The sequence below is a fragment of the Mizuhopecten yessoensis genome, unplaced genomic scaffold, assembly GCF_002113885.1.
Source record: "Mizuhopecten yessoensis strain PY_sf001 unplaced genomic scaffold, ASM211388v2 scaffold6215, whole genome shotgun sequence".
Lineage (NCBI taxonomy): Eukaryota > Metazoa > Mollusca > Bivalvia > Pectinida > Pectinidae > Mizuhopecten > Mizuhopecten yessoensis.
This window is the reverse complement of record NW_018406438.1, coordinates 53,481-73,234: the sequence shown is the minus strand read 5'-3', so window position 1 is coordinate 73,234 and position 19,754 is coordinate 53,481. Positions and strand designations below refer to the sequence as shown.

The 19,754-nt window shown below is 41.6% G+C and overlaps 1 protein-coding gene across 3 annotated transcripts in view; it reads right to left on the bottom strand.

The window, feature by feature from the left end:
- LOC110451851 (mdm2-binding protein-like) overlaps positions 1–19,754 on the bottom strand; it is a 44,719-nt gene that overhangs the window by 7,416 nt on the left and 17,549 nt on the right. For all 3 annotated transcript variants that reach the window (XM_021500061.1, XM_021500062.1, XM_021500063.1), the window contains exons 7-15: positions 18,853–18,912; positions 17,864–17,964; positions 14,830–14,893; positions 10,119–10,245; positions 9,183–9,485; positions 8,228–8,395; positions 5,861–5,992; positions 5,170–5,261; positions 2,842–2,939 (exon numbers count right to left, since the gene is read on the bottom strand). In XM_021500061.1, the coding sequence (XP_021355736.1) occupies positions 2,842–2,939; positions 5,170–5,261; positions 5,861–5,992; positions 8,228–8,395; positions 9,183–9,485; positions 10,119–10,245; positions 14,830–14,893; positions 17,864–17,964; positions 18,853–18,912 (1,145 nt within the window). The remainder of the gene's footprint in view (positions 1–2,841; positions 2,940–5,169; positions 5,262–5,860; positions 5,993–8,227; positions 8,396–9,182; positions 9,486–10,118; positions 10,246–14,829; positions 14,894–17,863; positions 17,965–18,852; positions 18,913–19,754) is intronic.

Below are 19,754 nucleotides of genomic sequence, written 5' to 3'. Positions count from 1 at the left end.
TACAATTACTACCACTGTATACAATTACTACCACTCCATACAATTATTACCACTCCATACAATTACTACCACTCTATACAATTACCACCACTCTATACAATTACTACCACTCCATACAATAACTACCACTCCATACAATTACTACCACTCTATTCAATTACTACCACTCCATACAATTACTACCAATCTATACAATTACTACCACTCCATACAATTATTACCACTCCATACAATTACTACCACTCTATACCATTACTACCACTCCATACAATTACTACCACTCCATACAATTACTACCACTCTATACAATAACTACCACTCTATACAATAACTACCACTCCATACAATTACTACCACTCTATACAATTACTACCACTCCATACAATTACTACCACTCTATATAATTACTACCACTCTATGCAATTACTACCACACCATACATCTACTACCACTCTATACAATTACTACCACTCCATACAATTACTACCCCTCTATACAATTACTACAACTCCATACAATTACTACAACTCCATACAATTACTACAACTACATACAATTACTACCACTGCATACAATTAGTACCACTCTATACAATTACGACCACTCCATACAATTAATACCACTCCATACAATTAATGCCACTCTATACAATTACGACCACTCCATACAATTATTACCACTCTATACAATTTCTACCACTCCATACAATTAATACCACTCCATACAATTACTACCACTCTATACAATTACTACCACTCTATACAATTACTACCGCTCTATACATACAACAGATATCCACATAGTGACAAATGTGAAATTTACCAAGGACAGCCCCAGGATAAACAACAGATACTATTTAACATGTGACACATACTGTGCCCCCCAACCCCACCCCTTCATGAATAATAAACTTAATTTATTTGTAATTAGTTATGAAGCCAGGTTAATCAATTAAAATTAATCACTCTTGTTGGTCCAGAATGAACCATTAACAGGAATTTCAAATGGGAGGAACTGGAGTACCAGAAGAGAAACCTGTTTGTTGGGCAGATGAACCTTTACCTGTTATATATCTGATCAAGGAATTACATCTCGCTGTCCTGGTGACAGTTGAGTGTGCGATCTCCTACCCCCCCCCCTTAGGAAATACTGGCTGTATACGTAGACAACATGGGTGATCAGGGCCAGGCTGTAGACAACATTGGTGATCAGGGCCTGGCTGTAGCCCACATGGGTGATTGGGGCCTGGCTGTCGACCACATGGGTGATAGGGGCCTAGCTGTAGACCACATGGGTGATAGGGGCCTGGCTTTAGACCACATGGGCGATAGGGGCCTGGCTGTAGACCACATGGGTTATCAAGGCCTAGCTATAGACCACATGGGTGATTGGGGCCTGGCTATAGACAACAGGGGTGATCCAGGTCTCACTGTAGACCACATGGGTGATCAGGGCCAGGCTGTAGACAACATTGGTGATCAGGGCCTGGCTGTAGCCCACATGGGTGATTGGGGCCTGGCTGTCGACCACATGGGTGATAGGGGCCTAGCTGTAGACCACATGGGTGATAGGGGCCTGGCTTTAGACCACATGGGCGATAGGGGCCTGGCTGTAGACCACATGGGCGATCAGGGCCTGGCTGTACACCACATGGGTTATCAAGGCCCGGCTGTAGACCACATGGGTGATCAGGGCCTGGCTGTAGCCCACATGGGTGATTGGGGCCTGGCTCTAGACCACATGGGTGATTGGGGCCTGGCTGTCGACCACATGGGTGATAGGGGCCTAGCTGTAGACCACATGGGTGATTGGCGCCGGGCTATAGACAACAGGGGTGATCCAGGTCTCACTGTAGACCACATGGGTGATCAGGGCCAGGCTGTAGACAACATTGGTGATCAGGGCCTAGCTGTAGACCACATGGGCGATAGGGGCCGGGCTATAGACCACATGGGTGATTCCAGGCCTGGCTGTAGACCACATGGGTGATCGGGGCCTGGCTGTACACCACATGGGTTATCAAGGCCCGGCTGTAGACCACATGGGTGATCAGGGCCAGGCTGTAGACAACATTGGTGATCAGGGCCTGGCTGTACCCCACATGGGTGATCGGGGCCTGGCTGTAGACCACATGGGTGGTCAGGGCCTGGCTGTAGACCACATGGGGGATTGGGGCCTGGCTGTCGACCACATGGGTGATAGGGGCCTAGCTGTAGACCACATGGGTGATCAGGGCCTGGCTGTACACCACATGGGTTATCAAGGCCTAGCTGTAGACCACATAGGTGATTGGGGCCTGGCTGTACACCACATGGGTGATAGGGGCCTGGCTGTAGACCACATGGGCGATAGGGGCCTGGCTGTAGACCACATGGGTGATTCCAGGCTTGGCTGTAGACAACATTGGTGATCAGGGCCTAGCTGTAGACCACATAGGTGATTGGGGCCGGGCTATAGACCACATGGGTGATAGGGGCCTGGCTGTAGACCACATGGGTGATTGGGGCCGGGCTATAGACCACATGGGTGATTCCAGGCTTGGCTGTACACCACATGGGTGATCAGGGCCTAGCTGTAGACCACATGGGTGATCAGGCCAACTAATCATAGCATCCTTATCCAAATTTGACGGGCGTATAAAACTAAATCTTTGTTTAGGGTTACATCGTTAGACCTGTTTCAGGGGCCAAACAGCTTTAGACCTTTTTCAGGGGCCAGTTAAACCCCCCTAACAGGAAATCCTATTGTGGGGTCATTTGATCTATTCAATAAGAGCTAGTTGAGATACATAATGAAATGTGTTGGATTAACTGGGTGGATACATGAGAAACGACAGCTTACTAAATGTCATGGCAACAGGACTGCAGATAGGTCGGAATGGTCTCCTGTCCCAGGTCTTCTGAGTTGGGTACAACCGACTTCTTACATCTTCCTTGCCGCTGTAAAATTGGAAGCAGAAGAAACAGGTAGATGAATAACATGCATTTCATTATTGATTGATTTTGTAAAAATAAAAGAACATCCTCAATGGGTTGTAAAAAATTACTTTGGCAAATTATTGAATTAAAGTGCAAAGAAATGTTATTTTAGTCAGTCATAATCAGCCACCATGTTATTATTTTGTTTACACGAAAATATACCTGTATGTGCTGTGTTGTATTTGTGATTCATAGAGTGTGTTATTTTTGTTTATCTTATTTGAATTATTGACCAGTGGATCAGTCATACCAAGTTTCATCAAGATCAATACCAAGTCCAAGATTGATATAGATCTCTTTTGATTTTTTCCGAATTTCCAGAATTTGAAGTATGAATCAGAATTGCCTGAAATTAAAGATAGCACGCACATCTAGGATTGTGTATGCTTTGGTTCCTTATCATCCCTTTTGCAGTTCCTGAGAAAAAGCAGTAACAAAGACGGATGCTTGGTGGCCTTTTTCTTTTTCTGATCTCAGTGCTGATTGGCGGACATTGCACTATTGCCCTCAGACGATTAATGGTAGGCAAAGACCCCCAAAGGAACAGCAAACACTACTTAATATACTAGTACTGTATACAGGGAAATTATTTGCTCAGTCAAATTTTTTTTCGATGGTAAAATCCATTTTTGCCCAATATTACATTTACTCTTCACATAGTTTTTCCTATCATACTTTGTTTTTTCCAATGTTCGCTGTAATGATAAATTCATCCACATTATGGAGGCAGAAAAGGTGACTGAAGCGAAACTTTCCTGGTTCTAGTATACAGTTTCTTAGAGTACACATAAATGCCATAGTAACACCTATTACTGGACTGATCACATGACCCTGCCTTTTTCCTTATTGGTGACAGGTTTTCATTACCATAGTAACACCTATTACTGGACTGATCACATATCCGTACCTTTTTCCTTATTGGTGACAGGTTCTCATTGCCATAGTAACACCTATTACTGGACCGATCACATAACCGTACCTTTTTCCTTATTCGTGACATGTTTTCATTGCCATAGTATATATACGTAACACCTATTACTGGACTGATCACATCACCGTACCTTTTTCCTTATTGGTGACATGTTTTCATTGCCTTAGTAACACCTATTACTGGACTGATCACATGCCCCTACCTTTTTCCTTATTGGTGACAGGTTTTCATTACCATAGTAACACCTATTACTGGACTGATCTCATAACCGTACCTTTTTCCTTATTGGTGACATGTTTTCATTGCCTTAGTAACACCTATTACTGGACTGATCACATCACCGTACCTTTTTCCTTATTGGTGACATGCTTTCATTGCCATAGTATATATACGTAACACCTATTACTGGACTGATCACATCACCGTACCTTTTTCCTTATTGGTGACATGCTTTCATTGCCATAGTATATATACGTAACACCTATTACTGGACTGATCACATAGCCGTACCTTTTTCCTTATTGGTGACATGTTTTCATTGCCATAGTATATATACGTAACACCTATTACTGGACTGATCACATCACCGTACCTTTTTCCTTATTGGTGACATGTTTTCATTGCCTTAGTAACACCTATTACTGGACTGATCACATGACCCTGCCTTTTTCCTTATTGGTGACAGGTTTTCATTACCATAGTAACACCTATTACTGGACTGATCTCATAACCGTACCTTTTTCCTTATTGGTGACAGGTTCTCATTGCCATAGTAACACCTATTACTGGACCGATCACATAACCGTACCTTTTTCCTTATTGGTAACATGTTTTCATTGCCATAGTATATATACGTAACACCTATTACTGGACTGATCACATCACCGTACCTTTTTCCTTATTGGTGACATGTTTTCATTGCCTTAGTAACACCTATTACTGGACTGATCACATAACCGTACCTTTTTCCTTATTGGTGACATGTTTTCATTGCCATAGTATATATACGTAACACCTATTACTGGACTGATCACATAACCGTACCTTTTTCCTTATTTGTGACAGGTTTTCATTGCCATAGTAACACCTATTACGGGACGGATCACATGCCCTTACCTTTTTCCTTATTGGTGACAGGTTCTCATTGCCATAGTAACACCTATTACTGGACTGATCACGTAACCGTACCTTTTTCCTTATTGGTGACAGGTTTTCATTGCCATAGTAACACCTATTACTGGACTGATCACATAACCTTACCTTTTTCCTTATTGGTGACAGGTTTTCATTGGCTGCTGTTCCGTCGGGTTTGAACATTTTTAGTAGATCCTTGATGTCAATCGACGTGGGTTCTGTCAAAATAGTGACCCACGAGTCAGTCAGGGTGTGAATGCAATAGCTACGATAACTCTCTACTCGATAATGATTTGATAAAATCTAAACAGATTTAAAATTGAGTACTGGCCTGTTTCTCATTAAACTGATAGTGGAGACGGCCACACTGTTTTCAATGTAAAGTTTGGGTACCTCACTCGGCCTCCCTTGTTTTGTTTATTATAGAATTAACTTCTTTTTTTTTGTATTCAGATATAGGCTCTTTTTATAGTTCCCTACATATAATACATTATCAATTTAAATGTCATTAATTAGTTAATTATATTGTCGCAATGTTGATTAAATTAATGAAATTTTGGCCAATTTGACCCCTTTTGGCTTTACCCTTAGGCCAATGGGGACTGGTAATCATAATAGTTCACAATTTGGTGCGTCTCTCGCCATGGAAGTTACTTGCAAAATTTTATTGAAATCAGTTCAGCAGATTATGAGAAGTCGAAATGTGAATTGTGTATGGACAGACAACACATGACAGGCAATAGGTTGCTTTGTCTCATAAGACCTGAAAATAAAAATAAAATACACGATGGACATAGAGTGTTGGACTAAACTTTACCTTGGGCTGGCTGTATAGGGGACGACAAAGCCACGCTGTCGGTAGACTGGAGACGGCTCAGTGTTCGCTTCTGGGACTCACAAAATATGAGGAGTTGTCTCTCCTGCCATTCTGTGGGATTGATTTCCAATTCTGAGGAAATAGCAGAAGATTTCACTTCAATAGCGCTCAGGTCACACTAGACCATCGACTCAAGACAAGACTCAAGATAGACTATCAACCAATGACGTCAGATTTAGGACCATAGAGATCAGACTTATGACCAACAAGGTCAGATTTAGGACCAACAAGGTCAGATTTAGGACTCACACAACTAAATCAGCCAATCAGCAAGTGTTTCATACGTTTGTTGTTCCTATCTTAAATCTGTTCTGGCTAATTACTGGGCCACTGAGGAAGTTTGATAAGGAACAGATGACAGATTTTTAGATAAACTAGAACACTGACAGGTCAGTAAGGGCCCCGACTCGGGGCAATATATCCCCCATAATAATCAAGACAAACTAGATCACCGACAGGTCAGTAAGGGCCCCGGCTCGTGGCAATATATCCCCTATAATCATCTAGACAAACTAGAACACTGACAGATCAGTAAGGGCCCCGTCTCGCGGCAATATATCCCCCATAAACTTCAAGACAAACTAAAACACTGACAGGTCAGTAAGGCCCCCGTCTCGTGGCAATATAACCCCCATAATCATCTAGACAAACTACAACACTGACAGGTCAGTAACGGCCCCGTCTCGTGGCAATATACCCCCCATAATCATCAAGACAAACTAAAACACTGACAGGTCAGTAAGGCCCCCGTCTCGTGGCAATATAACCCCCATAATCATCTAGACAAATTAGAACACTGACAGGTCAGCAAGGGCCCCGTCTCGTGTCAATATATCCCCCATAATCAGCAAGACAAACTAGAACACTAACAGGCCAGTAAGGGCCCCGTCTCGCGGCAATATATCCCCCATAAACTTCAAGACAAACTAAAACACTGACAGGTCAGTAACGGCCCCGTCTCGTGGCAATATAACCCCCATAATCATCAAGACAAACTAAAACACTGACAGGTCAGTAACGGCCCCGTCTCGTGGCAATATATCCCCCATAATCATCAAGAAGTAATCAGCCCATATAGTTGAGCTTGACGTTTGACATTTTGGACTTCAAAAAGAATCGCAAGGAAGCAAAATATACATTTTACATGTACTATGATGTGAGTCTTGTTTCTTTCCACATCCATATTTGCTGGGCTAACAGAAATGTAAATACCGGTGCAATACTCATTTGTTAGCTTTGATTTGTTTTATTTCACCTTATATACCTCCTCCATCAAGAGCCAGGGTCAAAGTCAGAGATCCACTTTGTATTTGACCTTTTGACCCAAATGACCTTGACAATTAACCCAGTGACCCTGATCTTTGGTCAGTTGACATATTCTTTAATTCCCACCAACTTTGCTTCATAATATCAAAACAAAATGTTCATCAGTGAAAAATATAAAACTTGACCTTGCCCTTTGGTCAAATGACTCCTTGTTTAATTCTGAGCAACATTGCTTCAAAGTGTCATACCAAAATGTTCACCAGTGAAAATAAACAAAATTTAACCTTGACCTTTGACCCAATGACCTTGACATTTGGTCAGGTTGACTCCTTGTTTAATTCTGATCAACTTTGCTCCATCATGTCATAACAAAATGTTCTACAGTGAAAAGATGCAAAATTTGAACTTGACCTTTGAACCTAATGACCTTGACCTTTGACCTTGACTTGTATTTTTGTGAACTAAACATCTTGACCAAGTTTCGTGTACATCGGTCAATAAATACCAAAGTTATCAGCCAGGATCAAAATTTGTGGACGGACAGAAAGACAGACAGACAGACAGACCGACAGTCAGACAGACAGACAGACAGACAGACAGACAGACAGACAGACAGAGTGATTACTATAGGGCAACCGTATCTCCGATACGGGGCCCTAATGAAATGTTCAGGTATTTAACTTTTGAAAAATGTATACTTTAGATATATTTCCATGTCTGTGTGCAGATTTGCACAGGGGCAGAATGTCTGGGGGTGTTTCTGTTTTGGGTCACCGGTTTTGCTTGTAAACTTATAGTTGCCAACTTCTGGACACTGTGACACTCCAATATACCACTAAACCTACCAAAAAAGTCATTTTGTAGCCTTTGCAAGGTATGGTATGTATTTATGAATTTAGACAGTTGTCACTGGTGTTGAACTTCAAATATTAAAGTTATTAGTTAAAATGTTTAGTAATAAGATTTAGTTGTGCGAGTCCTTAAGGACCATACAGATCAGACTAACGACCAATAAGGTCAGACAGCTGAACGGAAATTTACCTGACGAGGCACCTGTTGCCTCTACAGCTGGTGATGAAGCACAGCTTGGCTGAAACTTTGGTAACTCACACCACAAACTGTGTAGAAGTTCTGTGTAGATGTTTGTAAAGAAATCCTTGACCTCACTGACCTTGACTCTCTGACCTTGACCCTGATGTTCTCTTTCTTCTGAAATTACAAAATTAACATCATACAACACTAGAAAATTAATCAATGAAAAGTTTTTTTACAGAGAATATACAGTTCATATTTCAAGGTTTTTGTTTTTACAAAATCATTAAGAAAGAGGACTTTAAATTAGATGAAATCACAGCAAAAAATGCTCACCGTCAATTAAACATGTTAGCTTTGCTTATCTGGTCTCTATTAAACTTGTTTAACCTGTCAATTCTACCAGGGGTCAGCAAGAGCACTCGTTCGCTCAGCAACTTGTAGAATTAGAAGCAGAGTAGAATTTGAAGCAGATGAGTAGAATTTGAAGAGAAGACCTGATATACTTTATTTCTGGGTAATTACATATACCATCCTTCATCAATGTTTTCTCGTTATTTGCTTTCACTTTTGAGACGACTTCTGAAGATCAGTAAATAGTAAGTCTAACCACGGAATTAGATTAATTATCTAAGTCTGTGGTCTAACCAACCTCTGAATTATATGTGATCAAACATTTTACATATAGGGGTCACTAGTGTTAACTCCAGTGCACAATGATGTTAACTCTAGTTCACTACAGTGTAATCCAGTTCACTAGTGTTAACTCCAGTGCACAACAATGTAAACTCCAGTGCACTAATATTACAGTGTTTAACCTAGTTTTAAAAATCGGCAGTACAGATTTCGATTTTTATATTTTATATTTTGTATTATCTATAAATCTTTAGCTTTGATTTAATAATGGTTAGTTGGTTGTATAGGGTTTAATATCCACATGTAAGCCGTTTGACCTGGAACCTACCAAGCCACTGATGTAGTAATTCTGTCTGTCTCTTCCACAAAATTCTGTTAAATTCCTCTAGCATTTCTGTGTCAAGGGCAGGTAACTCTGACAAAATGTCCCCACAGTCAACCTCATCCTTTCCACCGTCATCAGAGGGCTGTACAGCGTTCTTAAACAGCAAAGTCATCAGAGAGCCGTTCAAAGCTTCCGGAGGACACAGTCTAGTAACAGATAGTCTTTGTTGTAAAGGTGATGGTTGTCGTGGTGACGTGATAAGGAAATGGAGGTAGCTGTACCCACTCAGTAACTCTTCTTCGGGCTCTGCAATAACAATCACACACCCAAATATTACAAAGCAGGCTTCTGAAGAAAATTCTTTTTTAAACAACTGCATTATATATTTGGTGAAAAACCTTTTTGTTTTCTATGTCTATAATATACCCTTAGTGGCATACAAAATTGTTTGGGCATAATGTATATTGCATGTTCATGAACTGAAGACAATTTCTGTTTAGCGAACACGAGCATAAAATTTTAAACAATAGATGCCACTCGTCATTCTAATATTAATTTGGCTGTTGCAAGGATGTGACTTATCCAAGAATTTTACTGTATATGATTGTATATAATTCAAATTGACGGGGAAAAATAAATCAAATATTGCATACTCCAGTCATCTTTATCGCTAACAAAAGTGGACAGACTATGAAATAGCTGGAATGCTTGTAATGAGAAAGGCCAGTTTGTCCTCTAAAATATTGGTTGGATGTATGGTTGGGCAACCAGAGCAGTACTAGGGGTGGCCAGGACTCCAGTGTATATACGGTATTTATCCACAAATAAGCCCCCACCCCTAGTGAAAAACCCTTATCTGGGAGCAGGTACGAAGCATTGTGATCAAGAGACATGTAATACTATAAGTGACGTTAATGTAGTCATCGGCCTCATTCTCACCTTGTACGAACATGATGTCTGACATGATGCTCTCCTTCCAGGTGGTGCTGTTCAGATAACGGTTGTGATTGGTCGAACATTCGTCCAATGGTTTGTTGTAACAGGCCAGTCGCGCCACAATTCCTGTCTGTAATAAATGGTGAATTAAACCAAGAGATCGCAATGAGATCTTGGTGCCCACTATAAATAATAATAATAATTTGAGGTTCTTATATACCGCTTTATCACAACCTAGTTCGTAGGTTGTCTCAAAGCGGTTCACAAATTATTATCCGTGGTTATAGGACCTTTGCAACCAGCCAATATCTTTCTCAACTACCTGGGGAGCATACAGCCGGTGCTGCCATTTTGGCGCTCGCAGCTAGCATTCAACAATTCCAGCACTGCCCAACCACATACTCATTTACAGCTGAGTAGACTGGAACAAGCAGAGTAAAGTATCTTGCTCAAAGATACAACACAGAGCTGTGACGTGACTCGAATCCTACCACTAGACTAGCGTGTCTCCTAAGATCTTTGTTAGTGCTATACTTTAATAGTTTGATCTTTTTTTCTTCTTAAATGTTCTTGGTTTATCTGTTTTTCAGTCATGTCAACAATAACGTCATCATATATAACTTTGAATCAAACTTCATACTGCTGTGTCGGACACTGTTTTCATTTTTAGACAGGTTTTACTCATCCCTGATATCCATAAGTTACGCTCTTTTTTGCTTTCTGCACCCCTGGAATATGTGCATCGCTCACCTAGTATTTATCTCACACTTGTAACCTCAAAAGTGATCTAAAATAAAGCTACAAGCAAAATATCATTATTTATGACTAACAGTCATTCAAATGAACCTGTTAAAAGATTTAAAAACCATTTTACCCCTGTGACCTTGAAAGTTGAACAAGGTCATTATGTTTAAAAAAAATTATAGCCCTTCATCTCAGGATGCAACTTGCAATATATCACCACCCTATCCTTTCGTTTATTGATATTAGGTCATTTAAATGTTTATACATATTTGACCAAATGTGATCTTGAAAGTGGGTCAAGGGCATTCAAACAAAAAGCTTGATAGCCCTTCATCCAAGCATGCTACTAACTAAATATCAACATTCTGGGCCTTTTGGTTATTCAGAAGATGTTGTTTCCCACTTTGCTTCTGGCCAAATATCATCACTCTAAGCCTTTTGGTTATTAAGAAGAAATTGTTTAAAGTAAAATATTGATGCCGGACACCTTTCGGGCCAGGTGAGCTAAAAATGATTCATCAAAGCTATAATCATGCTGGAAAATATTTGAATGCATAGATTCATTTTTTGGCAGTGGTACAGGGAACCTTCATATCAAATATCAAAATGTTCACTTCAATCAATGATGTTGGCATGAAATATGCTGATAAGAAGGATGCCTGTCTCCTAACTACAATACATGAAGGTAAAAGCATCAAAATTATGTTTACATCAGTTTTAAGATGTGTACATGATATATAACCTTGCAGTGTTGAAATGATGTATATATGATACACTGCAGAACAGTATTATAAACTTCAGGTTAATTAAAAAAAAACTTCAAAGATCGAAATCCCTGCTATTATGGTTAAATAAATATGAACTTCATTTTATGAACATAAAACAATAAATTTTACAAAGATTTATCAGTGAATCGTTTGGAAAAAAAGATGCACATAGAATTTCACAACTACATTCAAACTTTTATTTAAGTTAACTACAGTTACATCTGGTAACCATTTGCATATCAGCATTCAATACTTTTACCCTGCTTTAAAACAGGTAGCATGGTTGACACAGGGAAACAAGATCATGAAGGTAACCACATTCGTAAGCCAGACTGTGTCCTTTCATATAACCGTCACATGGGCGCTGTTGACCGTTGTGACCAGATGGTTGCCTATGGAGGTTTTAACCGGCGGACCTTAAAGTGGTGGAAGAAAGTGTTTTTCCATATGCTTGGTCTAGCAGTGTTAAATTTGTACCTCCTCTACAAGTACAGGACCCCTCAACCAGTTCCCCAAAGAGTATTCAGGAGAGAGCTTGTGGCTCAAATGGTTGAAGCTGCTGAAGTTCCAAGAATGGGTCAAAAAGGAAGAAAGGTGAAATCTGCAGAGAATCTTCAAAGATTAACAGCAAGGTATTTCCTTAGCCATTTACCATCAACAAACAAAAGTGCTCATGGCAGGAGACAGTGCATTGTGTGTGGGCCAGCTGAAGCCGACATCTTTAAATCGTCCAATCCAGGCATTGCACCTCCAAAAAGGACAGGACACGAAACCTGCTTTCAGTGCCAGCAGTGTGGTGTACCATTGTGTATCGAGCCCTGCTTTCAGTTGTATCACACAAAGTCAGAATACATTTTAGCCTACAAACGGCAAAAGTTAGGAGAACAAGACCACACCGAGGAGTAATGTAAAATCCGATGTGTATATATTTTACCATTTCACTATACTACTAACTTTCATTGTTTAGATGGACAATATTAGACTTGTACGGTTATACCCTGGTATATTGCTTATAATGATTAGACCGACTTTGTTTTCACTTAATTTGACCTGAAGGATATGAAGTATGAAGATTATTTTCTGCAGGTATGTTTTATAAGTGGTATTAGTATCCCAGGACGCTGGATCAGCTTACATTGACGTCGACACTACATGAAAACTAGTATATGAATTTATGAAAATTTGAATTTCCACACTGATGAGTTATCTCCCCTACATGATACTGAAAACTTACCAAACATTTTTATACAACCTGTCTAATATGTAATTATATCTATGATAGATACTATCTAATCACTTGCAGATTATATCAACACCATTTAGATATAATTTTGCAAGTTATAGTGAAAATAGAGAAAATTTGATATGCCTGTTTTGATGTGAATTGTAAAACATCAGTAACACAACTGGTAAGTATAAATGGCCTAAATATACAAGTTTTAGATATATCTCGGTTATAAAACGACTTCAATGGCTTCGATCCAATTCTGAAGAACATTTAAACATAATTTATTTTTACTGAATTTAAAAAAAAACAAGAGACCCAAGAGGGCCTGTATCACTCACCTGAATATTTAAGCAGTCATAGCAAAATATTCTCATTAAATATTATATTGCACTAAAAATATTTTCCTCGCAAACTTTGTTGGCTCCATCTGTTGAAACTACCAGCAAAATATTATTACAAGATTCTATACTTTTTGATTCTTCAGAAGTTGCCTGACATATTTTTCCCTGTGACCTTGTAAGTAGGTCAATGTCATTTTCCTTCTCAAATTGGTAAGCTCTATTCCAAAAGCTACCAGCCAAATCTTATGAATCCATTCCTTTTAGTTCTTAAGAACAAATCCATTAAAATGTTGTTGACCTCTGTGACCTTGAAAGTAGGTCAAGGTCACTTTCCTTCACAAACTTTGTTGGGCTCTTTCCCAGGAAATAACAAGCCGAATATTAAGGTTCTATAACTTCCAGTTCTTCAGAATAAGTCATTTGAAGTGTTTCACATATCTGCCTCATGTGACCTTAAAAGTAGGTCAAGGTCACTTTCCTTCACATACTTTGTTGGGCTCTTTCCCAGGAAATAACAAGCCGAATATTAAGGTTCTATATCTTCCAGTTCTTCAGAAGAAGTCATTTGAAGCTTTTGACACATTTGTCCCCTGTGACCTTGAAAGTAAAACAAGGTAATTTTCATTATCAAACTTTGTTGGGCTCCATCCCAGGAACCAATCAGCCAAATATGAAGATTTTATACCTTTTAGTTCTTCAGAAGAAGTCGTTTGTAGATTTTGACATATTTGACCCCTGTGACCTTGAAAGTAGGTCAAAGTCATTTTCATTCTCAAACTTTGTTAAGCTTCATCCCAGGAATCCATCAGCCAAATATGAAGATTCTATACCTTTTAGTTCTTCAGAAGAAGTCGTTTGAAATTTTTGACATATTTGACCCCTGTGACCTTGAAAGTAAAACAAGGTAATTTTCATTATCAAACTTTGTTGGGCTCCATCCCAGGAACCAATCAGCCAAATATGAAGATTCTATACCTTTTAGTTCTTCAGAAGAAGTCGTTTGAAATTTTTGACATATTTGACCCCTGTGACCTTGAAAGTAGGTCGAAGTCATTTTCATTCTCAAACTTTGTTGGGCTCTTTTCTAGGAAGCTACAAGCCAATTATAAAGATTCTATACCTTTCAGTTCTTCAGAAGAAGTCATTTGAAGTGTTTCCCATATCTGCCTCATGTGACCTTAAAAGTAAGTCAAGGTCATTTTCATTCTCAAACTTTGTTAAGCTTCATCCCAGGAATCCATCAGCCAAATATGAAGATTCTATACCATTTAGTTCTTCAGAAGAAGTCGTTTGTAGATTTTGACATATTTGACCCCTGTGACCTTTAAAGTAGGTCAAGGTCATTTTCGTTCTCAAACTTTGTAGGGCTCCTACCAACAAAGCTTTCAGCCAAATATCATGACTCTAGGCCTGTCCGTTCTTCAGAAGAAGTTGTTTAAAGGAAAAGTTGACGGACGAGGACGGACGGACGGACGCCGCACCACGACATAAGCTCACTTGCCCTTTGGGCAGGTGAGCTAAAAATTAAAACCATTCAGCACTAGGTGTATCCCCATATGGAACAATTCAGCACCACTAGGGTTAACCTTTGTAGTCATTTCTCTGACCAGGTTTTTCTGAGCTCGTATACCTACATGACGGTCAGCTGTCAACTGATCCACGAAGGCACGAGAGTGGGGATGTGAGTCAGCCAAACACCTGTACACACAGATAAGGAAATAATAATCATTATAATTTGAGGTTCTTATACCGCTTTATCACAACCTAGTCTGGAGGTCGTCTCAAAGCGGTTCACAAATTATTATCCGTGATTATAGGGCCTTTGCAAACAGCCAATACCTTTCTCAACTCCCTGGGGAGCATACAACCGGTGCTGCCATTTCGGCGCTCACAGCTATATATATAGCTAGCATTCAACAATTCTAGCACTGCCCAACCACGTACTTATTTACAGCTGAGTTGACTGGAACAAGGGTAGTAAAATGTCTTGCTCAAGGATACAACACAGTGCCGTGAATAGACTAGAACCCGCAACCCTTCTGACACAAACCCAGTTTCTTACCGCTAGACTACCGTGCCTCACAACCCTTCTGTCACAAGCCCAGATTCCTACTGCTAGACTACCGTGCCTCACAACCCTTCGGTCACAAACCCAGTTTCCTACTGCTAGATTACCCTGCCTCACAACCCTTCGGTCACATACCCAGTTTCCTACCGCTAGACTACCCTGCCTCACAACCCTTCGGTCACGAACCCAGTTTCCTACTGCTAGATTACCCTGCCTCACAACCCTTCGGTCACGAACCCAGTTTCCTACCGCTGGACTACCGTGCCTCACAACCCTTCTGTCACAAGCCCAGTTTCCTACGGCTAGACTCCCGTGCCTCACAACCCTTCGGTCACGAACCTAGTTTCCTACCGCTAGACTACCCTGCCTCACAACCCTTCAGTCACGAGCCCAGTTTCCTACCGCTAGACTACCGGGCCTCACAACCCGTCGGTCACGAACCCAGTTTCCTACCGCTAGATTACCCTGCCTCACAACCCTTCGGTCACAAACCCAGTTTCCTACCGCTAGACTACCGTGCCTAACAACCCTTCGGTCACGAGCCCAGTTTCCTACCGCTAGACTACCCTGCCTCACATCCCTTCGGTCACGAACCCAGTTTCCTACCGCTGGACTACCGTGCCTCACAACCCTTCTGTCACAAGCCCAGTTTCCTACCGCTAGACTACCGGGCCTCACAACCCTTCTGTCACGAGCCCAGTTTCCTACCACTAGACTACCGTGTCTCACAACCCTTCTGTCACGAGCCCAGTTTCCTACCGCTAGACTACCGGGCCTCACAACCCTTCTGTCACGAACCCAGTTTCGTACCGCTAGACTACCGTGTCTCACAACCCTTCTGTCACGAGCCCGGCGTCCTACCGCTAGACTACCGGGCCTCACAACCCTTCGGTCACGAACCCAGTTTCCTACCGCTAGACTATCGTGCCTCACAACCCTTCGATCACGAGCCCAGTTTCCTACCGCTAGACTACCGGGCCTCACAACCCTTCTGTCACGAGCCCAGTTTTCTACCGCTAGACTAGCGGGCCTCACAACCCTTCTGTCACAAACCCAGTTTCCTACCGCTAGACTACCGTGCCTCACAACCCTTCTGGCACGAGCCCGGCGTCCTACCGCTAGACTACCGTGCCTCACAACCCTCCTGTCACGAGCCCGGCGTCCTACCGCTAGACTACCGTGCCTCACAACCCTTCTGTCACGAGCCCAGTTTCCTACCACTAGACTACCGTGCCTCAAATCCCTTCTGTCACGAGCCCAGCGTCCTACCGCTAGACTACCGTGCCTCACAACCCGTCGGTCACGAACCCAGTTTCCTACCGCTAGACTACAGTGCCCCACAACCCTTCTGTCACGAGCCCAGTTTCCTACCACTAGACTCCCGTGCCTCACAACACTTCGGTCACGAGCCCAGTTTCCTACCGCTAGACTACCCTGCCTCACAACCCTTCAGTCACGAGCCCCGTTTCCTACCACTTGACTACCGTGCCCCACAACCCTTCGGTCACGAGCCCGGCGTCATACCACTAGACTACCGTGCCTCACAACCCTTGGGTCACGAGCCAAGCGTCCTACCACTAGACTACCGTGCCACACACCCCTTCGGTCACGAGCCCGGCGTCCTACCGCTAGACTACCATGCCACACAACCCTTCGGTCACGAGCCCAGCTTCCTACCACTAGACTACCGTGCCACACAACACTTCGGGCACGAGCCCGGCGGCCTACCACTAGACTACCGTGCCTCACAACTCTTCGGTCACGAGCCCAGTTTCCTACCGCTAGACTACCCTGCCTCACACCCCTTCAGTCACGAGCCCCGTTTCCTACCACTTGACTACCGTGCCCCACAACCCTTCGGTCACGAGCCAAGCGTCTTACCACTAGACTACCGTGCCACACAACCCTTAGGTCACGAGCCCAGCGTCCTACCACTAGACTCCCGTGCCTCACAACACTTCGGTCACGAGCCCAGTTTCCTACCGCTAGACTACACTGCCACACAACCCTTCGGTCACGAGCCTGGCGGCCTACCACTAGACTACCGTGCCACACAACACTTCGGTCACGAGCCACTACCGTGCCTCACAACCCTTCTGTCACAAGCCCAGTTTCCTACTGCTAGACTACCGTGCCTCACAACCCTTCGGTCACGAGCCCAGTTTCCTACCACTAGACTACCGTGCCTCCCAACCCTTCTGTCACGAGCCCGGCGTCCTACCGCTAGACTACCGTGCCTCACACCCCGTCGGTCACAAACCCAGTTTCCTACCGCTAGACTACCGTGCCACACAACACTTCGGTCACGAGCCACTACCGTGCCTCACAACCCTTCTGTCACGAGCCCAGTTTCCTACCACTAGACTACCGTGCCTCACAACCCTTCGGTCACGAGCCAAGCGTCCTACCACTAGACTACCGTGCCACACAACCCTTCGGTCACGAGCCCAGCGTCCTACCACTAGACTACCGTGCCTCACAACCCGAATGGTGAATATTTGACTGAGGGAAAGTTTGCGGTAAACAGTACTCTCTGCTTCATGTAGCAGAAGGTAATGTCACAAAAAGGTATGCAAAGAAACTTGACAGTGAAAGGATACAGGCTGTATCTCTCTTTGGTAATCATGAAGGCAGGAATGGTGGTCAAGGCAACCTCGTCAAGAACCTCCAGTGTCCGGCCCCACACCCTCTGCTCTTCACCCTACAATTGAACATACATATTATGTGGTATTTTTGTTTGTTTGTGGTATTATCATTTTAGCAGCGATACATACTGTACAGTTACATATTTTGTGGTATTATCATTTTAGCAGTTATACATACTGTACAGTTACATATTTTGTGGCAATATTATTTTAGCAGTTATACATACTGTAGTTACATATTCAGTGGCAATATAATTTTAGCAGTTATACATACTGTATAAGATCAAGCAACAGTCTAGAGTATATCAATAATTTATTACCTATTTGCCAGTGAAATTTGGGTTCTTTCAACTTGATAAAACTCTTATCTTTCACACTGTGATAAATATCACTTTTTAGTATTGACCAATCATAACGTTATCTTCTATTTGTTGCAATCAAAGGCAATGATTTTTTGTTCAGATTCAAATGATTCGACGGTAGAATAAGTGGTTGCTATGGTAAATGCTTGGTACACATACTTAAGTGTTTACAGAAATATACAATTAATAACATTTTAATGAGCAATCATAACAGAAAATAGCAGAAAACGTCGGAATTGCATCGAGTATTCCATTCAAAATGGTGCGCAGCCTTGTCAAGCGTGACGTCATTGGAATATGGCACTAATCATTACGCTTCTGTTTCACGTCCTTTTTTAATGCATTACATTTTTCATGCTTTATGCTTTAAAAATGTTATAAATAGATAATTCAATGGTGTCTTCACTCTTCAATAAAAATAAATATATTTTACTCGTGTGGCTAATATTTTTTCATATATTTCACTCGTGCGAATATCAAAATATTAGCCACTCTCGTGAAATATATTTGTTATTACTGAAGACACCGTTAAATATCCTCTATATCTTATTTTGGTACATCTGTATATCTCATATTACTAACCAGATCAAATCCATCACATTTCTTCAATACAAAGCCAGGCAAGACATATCCTCTATGTACCTGATGTAAATGAAAAAAAATCAGAGATTAGCAAAATTTACACAGACATGTTTCGTTTATATTGAGTTTTCGGAAAAACATTAATTTCACATAGAATGGCAGTGTGTTTCCTGCCTTATTGGAGGTTGGTAATCCACCCATTCCAAATGCAATTTGCCTGATTCCCCCCCCCCCCCCCCCCCCCAAATAAATCACTGTCTAATCTCACACCCTGTGTGACACAACATATTGGTAAGTCATTAACCTGTCTAATCTGACACCCTGTGGGACACAACATATTGGTGAGGTTAACCTGTCTTATTTGACACCCTGTGGGACACAACATATTGGTTATACTAACCTGTCTAATCTGACACCCTGTGGGACACAACATATTGGTTATACTAACCTGTCTAATCTGACACCCTGTGGGACACAACATATTGGTGAGTCATTAACCTGTCTTATCTGACAAATTAGACACTGTGTTGAAATACACATGCTCTTTGACAGTTTTCTGTAAATATCAGATTTGACAGAGTGTCAGGACACTCAGAGGTGAGAATAGACAGGTTTTACTGTAATGATTAGGAATTCAAATACAGATGTGTAACCTTTGACAACTATCTTAAAGCAATCATATTTAAATTTTTGCATATTTTTATTTTAAATTTTAATATAGGGATGGAAAAATGATATTAGCACATGTTTCCCATAAACAGGACAGTCGTCTGCCCAACACTTAATGGTATTGACCATAATGCCACTTAATGGTATTGACCATAATGCCACTTAATGGTATTGGCTATAATGACACTTAATGGTATTGACCATAATGCCACTTAATGGTATTGACCATAATG